The sequence below is a fragment of the Arabidopsis lyrata genome, assembly GCF_000004255.2.
Source record: "Arabidopsis lyrata subsp. lyrata unplaced genomic scaffold ARALYscaffold_2, whole genome shotgun sequence".
Lineage (NCBI taxonomy): Eukaryota > Viridiplantae > Streptophyta > Magnoliopsida > Brassicales > Brassicaceae > Arabidopsis > Arabidopsis lyrata.
The window spans coordinates 11631803-11641679 of record NW_003302554.1 but is presented as its reverse complement, the minus strand read 5'-3'; the positions used below and the strand labels follow the sequence as shown (position 1 = coordinate 11641679).

The following is a 9877-nucleotide window of genomic DNA, read 5'->3' as shown; positions in this document are numbered from 1 at the left end:
ATTCTTTGTAATTATTTACCTTTTATAAGGTTATATTTTATCCAATGCTTCCCAATTAATAGTATAAATCTACACTATTAATATCATAAACTTTTATAGATTGGTAACATCGTTGATAAATATTTCTCGTTGCAAAATTGATAATATCGTTGATTAAATTTTATAATTTTAGTATTTACCAACCCGCAAATATTTAATTTTATTTAAAAACATATTATTTCTATTATTAATTTAGTTTAGTTGCTAATAATTTAACGTTTACATCTATACTATTAATGTTTACATATTACGATTTGACAAAAACAAAATATTGGATGGAATGTATGTGGCATATTTTTTTGGCTATGTACTTAATTTGTTATATTCGGTAAATGAGAAAATATCGGAATATAGTTATAACATAAATATTATTACTTAGATTTTATTGTTAAAATATTTTGTATTTTTCAATTAATGACATTCGATTTATGTTGAATTTTTTTGTTTTATCTCTAATAAATTGAAAAATACAAAATATTTCGATTTATATTCGAAATAAATATATTGATTCTGAATATTCAGTTATTATTTAATAGTTAATATTGCTTCCTTTTTTGTTTTTGTAGACAAATCATACCAAAAATATTTGTTTTTGTAGACAAATCATACCAAAAATATTGACGAAGCAAATCTCGGAATATATTGGATCATTTAATCTCGTTATTTGTTTTTGCAAAAAATTAATGAAGGATCCGAATCAAATATATTTATTTAGTTGTAGTAGTTGTTTATTTACTAAATTACCCATGTAAAAATTCATTTAGTTAGTCTTAAACTACCCTCACAATGTTGTAGTTCACAAAATGCTTCCCAATTAATAATATAGATATCATTTTTATGTATTCTATCAAAAAATGTTTCCCCTTTAATACATAAGATTTCATTAAATTAACACAAACCGGTGGAGAACTGAAGTCATACGAAAGTGAAATAGATACTGCATGCTGAGAGATAAACTTATACTAACAAAATCTTTATATGGAGACTAAAGCGGTTCACAAAAAAAAAAAAAAAAAAAAAATGGAGACTAAAACTATAGCGTGTATAGTATGTGGGTGACAATGAGTGAATGAGACAATGAAAAGTGAGATTATGTGAGATTATGTGTGTGCTTGTAGCAACTTTATGGCTTTGGGTAATGACTGATTTCGGAGAGGTTTGTAAGAAGAAAGTTACAAAAAATATGCTAATAATAACTTTTTTTTTTTTTTGTTTAACGTCACTAATAATAACTTTTATTTACCCCTCAAGGGCCCAAATACCTCATTTTCTTTTGGCCCAAAGATCTTCCTACAAATAAATATTAAGAAACAACATTGATTTTTGTTCTTTTTTTTTCGTCAGACAACATTGGTTCTCTTCTCCTCCTCTCTCATTCTCCGACAAAAGAAAGAATTAAGAGACTTAGGTTTTTTTTTTCACTACTTTGCCGGATCTCTCGCCGGATTTGTTTCAGGTTTGTTGTAATTCCTCTCTCTTGCGCTCTCTTTCTCTCTTTCTCTCTCTCGTTGTCTTTATGTGACTATGTGCATCGTGTTTCTTCTAACCAAACTTGGGACAAAGAGGTGAATCAATTGAGTTCTGAAGTATAATTTTTTCTTGGGTTTGCTTTAGAATTTCGTTACTGTCTTCTAAGTGAGAAGATCTGGTTGTGAACTTTCCGTTGTGTAATGGAAGCTTGGGAAAGACGTTAGCTTTTTTTTTTTTTTTTTTTTTTTTGGGGACAAACAGGGGAAGACGTTAGCTTTGGATGTAAAGATGTAGAATTAAGGTTGTTGTTTTGCTTGAGGTAGATTTGTTTTGTTATGAATTTCGTCATGAAAACAACATATGTTTTGTTTTTTTTCTCTCTTGCGGGTTCTCACTTTTGTTCTTGTAGGGTGTTCAATTTAAAAAATGTCGCAATCAACAGTAGATGTTTCGGCAAAGGGTGGGTTTAGCTTCGACTTGTGTAAGAGAAATGAGATGCTTACACAAGAGGGTCTTAAAGCTCCGTCTTTCTTGAAGACCGGAACAACCATTGTCGGTTTGATTTTCAAGGTATGGTTTTCATCCTCCCATAGTTTCTTCTTGGCTATATATTGAGTAAAAGGATTGTGGAATCTGTACAATGTTGTTGATTTTGTTATTCGGGTTTTGTATAGGATGGTGTGATACTAGGGGCAGATACCCGAGCGACCGAGGGGCCCATTGTTGCTGATAAAAACTGTGAAAAGATTCACTATATGGCACCAAACATATATTGTTGTGGTGCAGGAACCGCGGCTGACACTGAAGCAGTTACTGGTATCTCCTTTCTAACCCTTTTGTTGATAGATTTTGTTTTCTCTACCTGTTAAAGAAATCAGAATCTAATTGACATAATGCATCGGTATGTTTAACTTCATTCTCATTTTCCAGATATGGTCAGCTCACAGCTGCGATTGCATCGTTACGAGACTGGTCGTGACTCTCGGGTTATTACTGCTTTAACTCTCCTCAAAAAACATCTTTTCAGGTAAACTTTTTTTGTTCTATCTATTACAGAAACTCGTCTTAGAGAAACATAGATTGCTTAGCTGCCTAAGTTTTATTTCAGCTATCAAGGTCATGTCTCTGCTGCGCTTGTGCTTGGTGGAGTTGATATCACTGGCCCACATCTGCATACTGTAAGTTTTAGATGCTATCTACTGAGAAGAGTTTTCTTTTCTTTTTTGTTTGTTTGTTTGTTGTTATCCATATATATATATATGATATATATATATATATGACATTTGACTATTTGTCTTACACACAGATTGACCCAAACGGTTTAACTGAAACTCTTCCATTTGCTACAATGGGTTCTGGTTCTCTTGCTGCTATGTCTGTGTTTGAGGCGAAGTACAAAGAAGGCCTAACTGTAAGTAAAGCGAAAATATTCATCTTTCAGTTTCCAGATGCATTATCTTCTTCTGTCTGATTAATTTCTTGTTACAAAATAAAATACTCTAGAGGGATGAAGGAATTAAGTTGGTCGCTGAAGCCATATGCTCTGGTATATTCAATGACCTGGGTAGTGGTAGCAACGTAGACATCTGCGTGATCACAAAGGTTTGTCTCTTCACCCTGCTTCTTTAACCATGCAGTACCTTTGATTAATGTACAAAACTCCCTTTGGTCAGCATTGCCATTATATTAATGCAAAATGTCCTCTCCATTTGGTTTAATGCATGCAATGCAATCATGTTCAGCAGCAAGCTGACCAAGTTTTTCACTTCCAAATTTAAACTCTTTTCGAGCTTATTGTTTGACACTGTGTTGGCAAACAGGGGAACAAGGAATACCTGAGGAATTACATGGAACCAAACCCAAGAACCTATGTCAGCAGCAAAGGCTATTCCTTCACCAAGAAAACCGGTAATTATGTTACTCTTGAACACATGCACAACACAACAAACAAATTAAACTTGCATATCGTTACCCTCAGGCTTTTAATTTCTCACTTATCATCTTGTTGGTTTATTGTGTAACAGAGGTTCTTCTTACCAAAATCACCCCATTGCTGGAGCGAGTCGAAATTACAGAAGTCGGTGAAGCTATGGAGGAATGAATGAATCGATATCAAATCTCTGATTTTCCCATGTTTAAGGATCTTGTTACTCTAATTCTGTCTTTCTTTCGAATCCTATAAAAAAACAACTTTCTTACCGGCTAGTTCAACTTTGGTTTGTGCAAATCGTACCGGCTGGTTTACCAAATTCTCTTTTTCCGTTGAGTCGCCGGCTTTCGACTGGAGATGACAGTGTTTTTTGTTCCCGCTAATATCTCTACACACAGTGTCCTGAATACTTACTATCCTTTTCGTTATCTTTCTTCTTTTAATTAAGACTATCATAAGATTGAACAAGACATGGAGAATTTATCCAATGGCGTTAGAGATCACTGTTTGACCAGTAACAGTATATGATCATGTCTCAGTTACACGAACAACGTACGTGTTGAGCTTGTTACTAGTAATATATGGACCTAATTCTCTAGGGAGGAGGATCCCCAAAACATATATTGCCCAAGGAACCTTATTTCTCTCTAATACTTGTGAGCCAAGTAAATTAATTAAACTCATCATCTGTTTTTCATCAAATCAAAACTAATTAAACATTTTTGATTTTTCTGGTCTTGGAAAGGTGGTAACAGGATACTCTGCAGTGAAAGCTAACTTTGCTTCTAAGCAAGGGAGTTCCAGAATCACATATCATCTTTCTCAATCTTATAGCAGTAAAGACCAACCGATCACAAACCTTTCGTTGATGTTTTTCATTAGGTTAGTTATGTAATCATCAGTATTATTATTCTAATACAAGAAAAACAAAAAAAAACCAAATTGGTAGAGAAACTAAATTTGAAATACCGATTCTATATATAAACTCTTACATAACAATGACTTAAAATATAAATAAAGAATTAGCAATGTTAATTTCTTTTTTTTCAGTTTACTTATCCGCGGGGGTCGACTTCGTAATTAAGATATTAAACCTTCATTAGTTGAACCAAAAAAAAAACATCAACCTTCTTCATTAAAATAGTAACCAATTAGCGCCTTGATACGACTGAAATTTTTTCCGGCAAACCCGACACTTGTACGAAAGCTTCTTTGATTCTCGGTGAGGCGTTTGGGGCTGCGACTGTTGAAATCGCGTTTGCGACCGCTGATCTTTGGCGAGCATTACGAGACAGAGAGCGAGATACTCTTCCTCCGTAAGATCTTCAAGCTGACGTTTGTATTCAAGCCACGGCTCCATGAAAACGGGGTCGCTCGTCTTAATACTAGATTACAATTCTTTCTTGTCTTTATATAATTCTCTAACACAAACTTGGAAACCCTATCTAATATACTTGATTCTCTCTTGCCTTCTCTACCATTTGCGTTGTCGAGAAACCAATCAAAGGTATTTTTTATTTTTCTTTTCCCTTATCTGTGTTGAAGATTGAGGAAGATGATCGAAGAATATTTCCCTAAACCCATAATCTTAATCTCGATTTTCAAAAAGTTCGATAGTTATAGTCTTACAGATTATTTTCAATGGTCTTTGGCTTTTAAATTAAGCTTTTGTTGTCTGTACTATATAAATAAAAACTAGATTTTGAAGTCTAAAATTGATTCTCGGTGTTGTACTAGGAGCATTTTATCAAAAGCTCTTATGCATCAATCGCGCGAACTGTTTAAAACCACCAGTTGGTTGGGGATTTCTCGAAACTCGTCTTTAAATACGGTTTAAGTTTGTGATTATTGGTTGCAGTACATACAAAATGTGGTTTAAGTTTTCTAGCTGATCGGACGGTTAGGGTATATATGTATCAATGTATGCGGAACATGATAAAATATTTTATATTTTACATTCTTTAATCAAGAGAGAGAGTACATTATAAGTGGGTTATTAATTGGTAAATGTGGTTTCTTATCTTTGTCTTTGTCACATTTACTTCATACTAGGATATGACCCGCGGGTTAATTATTGGATTTTTTTTTATCTTTTTATAAATTGATGAATTTGTTGTGTATAATATTTTTTGTTGTACACCGCGGATCACATGCGTTGTAACTAAAAAATAAAAAATTTCAGTTATATTTATTTTGTTTAGTGTTTAAGATTATATAATTCTATTTTGATTTGTTAATTCTAGGATTTCAGCCGTAATATATTGTCCCGTATTAATATCAACCCAAACCCGTCCACCATATAATCCCGTCCTGTGAAATTAAACATTATTTTGTTATTTTTTTAATAACACTTTTATTTAAAAGATATATAATTCGAGTCAATTTAAAAGTTTGATTTTCAAATGGTTTCCATAATATATATAAATTATTATGTGTTTTTGGACCAACCCGTAAAAAAGAATTTATAATTCTATCTTAAAATACTAAATAATTGTATTTTGAGTTGTTAATTTAATGATTTCACCCGTGATATACTGTCCTGTTTTAGATAAATATAGAAATTAAGGAAAGATCCGATTGACTCAATTTTTGGTCAGAATAAAAAAACGACCTGATTAAATGCGAAATTTTAAAAATATTAATATAAAATTTGAATGAAAATGGATATTAAATCTTGTTATGTTAATCAAAATATGACATACACTATTTTATTTAATCATCATTTAACGCCTCGAAAAAGTTATAAAACGGCTCAAATGGGCCAACATGGGCCTTGAGGACTTCAACTCTGACGCTGAACTCCACTTAACGGGCCACACACACTTCGTCTCCAAGCTTTCGACCAAAAGAGATTGAGCGATTCGCAGACTCGAGGACGCGACTGTGAGAGAGAGAGAGAGAGAGAATGGTGTCGTCATCATCGAGAGGAGAGATGGAGAAGATGGGAATCGATCAGCTGAAGGCGTTAAAGGAGCAAGCAGATCTGGAAGTGAATCTCCTTCAAAATAGTCTTAACAGCATCCGTACAGCCACCGTCCGTCTTGATGCTGCCGCCGCAGCTCTCAACGATCTCTCTCTTCGACCTCAAGGTTTTGTTTATTTCACCTCTCGTTATTCAAATTGATATTTTCAACGATGGATGATGATTTGAAACAATTGAAAATTGTAGGTAAGAAGATGCTTGTACCACTGACTGCTTCTCTATACGTTCCTGGGACACTTGATGAAGCTGATAAGGTTTTGGTTGATATTGGCACTGGTTACTTCGTCGAGGTAATGAGAATTGGATTATGTATGAACTTGTTCTATTAGGCTTGTTCTTGTGTAGCTAAGTATTTTTTTGTGTTTGTAGAAAACAATGGATGATGGAAAAGATTATTGTCAGAGGAAGATTCACTTGCTCAAATCCAACTTTAACTAACTTTTTGAGGTAATCTAACTCGTTTAGCAATTTTCAAATGCCTGATTTGTTTGTTTAGATAGATTCTGAGATGGGAGAATAAAGAATTAAGCCTACACTTTTCTTTCATACGGCTTATTGAGTATGTCTTTCAACTGTCTTTTTATAGAAGAATAACACATTTCTTATGAACATTAACAAATATTGTGAAATGAGTAAGTGAAAAGGAGTTTTTAAATTGAATGAGTCTGATTCTTATTAGGGGTGAATCTTTTTGGAGTTCTTTCAGTGACTTGATCCATTGTAGAAAAATGTTTGAGGGATGGCTGCGATGGAATGCAATTGATGAAATTGAAAGTCTAATTTGTTTCTTCCTTTAGCGTCACAATTACATTGAATCTGCACTGCAAAAATACAAAATCTTGTTTATACATTTGTCTGACTATTACTGGGGGTTTTGCAAACCATAAAGCAAATATGAAATGAAACAAAGGTAAAGTAAACATACCTTTTTAATATGCTTTTATGACATATCATTCCAGCAGGATTATCAGTCGATATTCTGGAAAACCTCTTGCTGCAGCCATTTCTTCTTGGTAAGTGTTTATGTTTTGAAGCTGTGGATTGACTCGGTATTGTTGTAAAGCGTGGAGAGGTGCAATGGAAATGAGACAGTATATATAGAGGTTTGACAGGTATTAGGGTTTTGGGATAGATTACATAGGAAATCTTAATTAGCACGGTTTGGATATCTAAGAAAATATGTAAATCGGCATATACGGTGAACAAATAAGGATAATATCTTTTTGGTTAGAAGTAGTTGACAAATATTGAATGTGGAGAGAATATTGAATTGATATTCTTACCCTTTTTTAGGAAAACTAAATGATTTATAATGTAGTAATAACTGTTGAATATACGCAATAATCAATCATAGTAATTGTTAGGATTTTGTTGTTTTGGAAAGTATTATTAGTAGGATACAATATTATTAACCCGAAATTCTTGCCTTTTTTTTTGGAAAGTTTCATTATTTGGATCCGTAATCAAAACTTGCGGGTCATTTAGTCGGGTCAAAATCAAAAATCCGGGTCAAAATCTTAGTAATTACCCGACCCGATTTGGGTACCCCAAAAACTGCTGCAAAAATGTATAGTAGATTGAGGTTTTTGATTAATTGGTTGCAGTACATACAAAATTCGAAAAATCCCAATATCAGAATATATATATATATATATATATATATATATATTACAAGTAAATATTTAAGGACGTATTGGAGACAAAAAAAAAAACATTTGTTATAACACGAATTTACAATGTGTTTTTCTTTTTTTATTTCTTATGATCTCATGTTTGATAGATTTGAGCAAAAAAAACCAGACTCGAAACCCGTTATTACTGTTTTAAAGATTTTTTTTTGGCTTCCCATTATTTTGGGTACAAAATACCTGAAAAATGGGAACCGATGGAATACCCATTTTTCTGGTATTTATAGTATCCTGAAATTTGTACCCTAACCCGACAGTAGGCCTGGGCGTTCGGGTATTCGGGTCGGGTTCGGGTTGGGTAATTCGGGTTCGGGTATACCCAAAATATCCAAAAATAAAAAATTGCATACGAAACTTTTCAAACTACACGAAATATCTAAATTATTCAAAAATATGAATACTTTGTACTTGAATATACTTAGAAATAGCTAAAATATGCAAAAATATTCCAAATTCCAATATTTTAGACACTTATATTATTACAAATATATATATTACTAATATATTATTACTATGTATTTATATTTCGGATATATTCGGGTACTTGTTCGGGTTCGGGTTTTCGGGTTTTGAAGTTGAGGACCCGTCCGGATATTTTAACATTTCAGGTTCGGGTTCGGGTCGGTTTTTTCGGATTGGGTTCGGTTCGGTTCTTCGGATTCGGGTAAAACGTCCAGGCCTACCCGAAAGGATTTGAACCGAATGTTTTTAATTATCCTATTATTAGATATTAAATTCATAAACCCCAAAACCCGAATCCGGACCCATTACTCATTTGTGGCTGAAAATGTGGTTTTGGCGGAAAAACGGTATTAAATTTTTGTACAGAAAAATACAATTTTCTGTTTTTGGGACAAAAATAAAAATTTGATTTAATTAATATTTTAATTTTAATCATTTTTTATTGAAAATAATCAACATAAATGGGTCTAATAGGTACCCATTTGATTGTGTTAAAATCCATGTAATAAATAAATCTAATTGGGTTAACCCATTTAACCATATTTAACATTTTTTGATAAACAGATTTAAATGGGATATTTTTTTATAACTAACTCATTTAATTAAATGAATTTTGGAACCACATCAGCTAAATGTTTTTGACAATAGTTCATAGTCATATTATAAATAAGACCAAAATGATCTAAATTTGAATGAATATGAAGTTTAACTTAAAAAGCATCTATATTAAAAAAAAAAGTCGAACCATTTAACTATACTAGATATATAAATTTTGAAATTCAATCTAAAAGTTTAAAATATTATGAAAATTTTACACTTTTAACAAGCTTAAAATATCATAGGACATAATTATATGGCGGGACCGGAGCAAGTTTAAAATATTATTGACTCGGTGCTGCAACACGGATAAATCATCATTTCATTATTTTGTTAATACCATCAATAAAATGCTAAACATGGCAAATTAAGTTGGTTAAATTATAATTATATGAAAAACAAATTATATTGCGGTATACTGCATGTTAAATTCTAGTTATTTATACAATTTCTATAATCTCTATCCCAAGATCTATAATAATATTATTTATAAAATCGTATATAATCTCGATACTATAAAATGTATTTGAATGGTAGTTTTTTGTAGTTAATGTAAATAACAAAGAAAAAAAAATAGAAATTCGAAACTAGTAATTAATAAATATGGTAACTTTTTGGGCAAACCAAAGAAACCCTAGAATTGGAAACGAGGATTAAGACAAACTCTGCATAATGAGCTTGCCACGAATTTATCCTTGTCATATTTAT

The 9877-nt window shown here is 32.2% G+C and overlaps 2 protein-coding genes across 3 annotated transcripts; both read left to right on the top strand.

The window, feature by feature from the left end:
• Window positions 1–1378: 1378 nt before the first annotated feature.
• LOC9323128 (proteasome subunit beta type-7-A) lies at window positions 1379–3795 on the top strand. The gene is made up of 9 exons (XM_021034145.1): window positions 1379–1495; window positions 1919–2079; window positions 2184–2325; window positions 2440–2536; window positions 2618–2687; window positions 2816–2920; window positions 3013–3111; window positions 3330–3417; window positions 3534–3795. The coding sequence occupies exons 2-9, from the start codon at window positions 1936–1938 to the stop codon at window positions 3608–3610; spliced, it is 822 nt and encodes a 273-aa protein (XP_020889804.1). The 5' UTR covers window positions 1379–1495; window positions 1919–1935; the 3' UTR covers window positions 3611–3795.
• A 2344-nt stretch (window positions 3796–6139) lies between these two features.
• On the top strand, window positions 6140–7994 carry LOC9323127 (probable prefoldin subunit 5). 2 transcript variants are annotated; one of them, XM_002888485.2, is made up of 4 exons: window positions 6140–6528; window positions 6609–6712; window positions 6792–6869; window positions 7385–7994. In XM_002888485.2, exons 1-3 carry the CDS (start codon window positions 6345–6347, stop codon window positions 6858–6860), a joined length of 357 nt encoding a protein of 118 aa, XP_002888531.1. In that variant the 5' UTR covers window positions 6140–6344; the 3' UTR covers window positions 6861–6869; window positions 7385–7994. The 2 variants fall into 2 exon arrangements, with proteins under 2 accessions (XP_002888531.1, XP_020891470.1); XM_021035811.1 differs by having other exon boundaries at window positions 7382–7994.
• Window positions 7995–9877: the final 1883 nt, after the last annotated feature.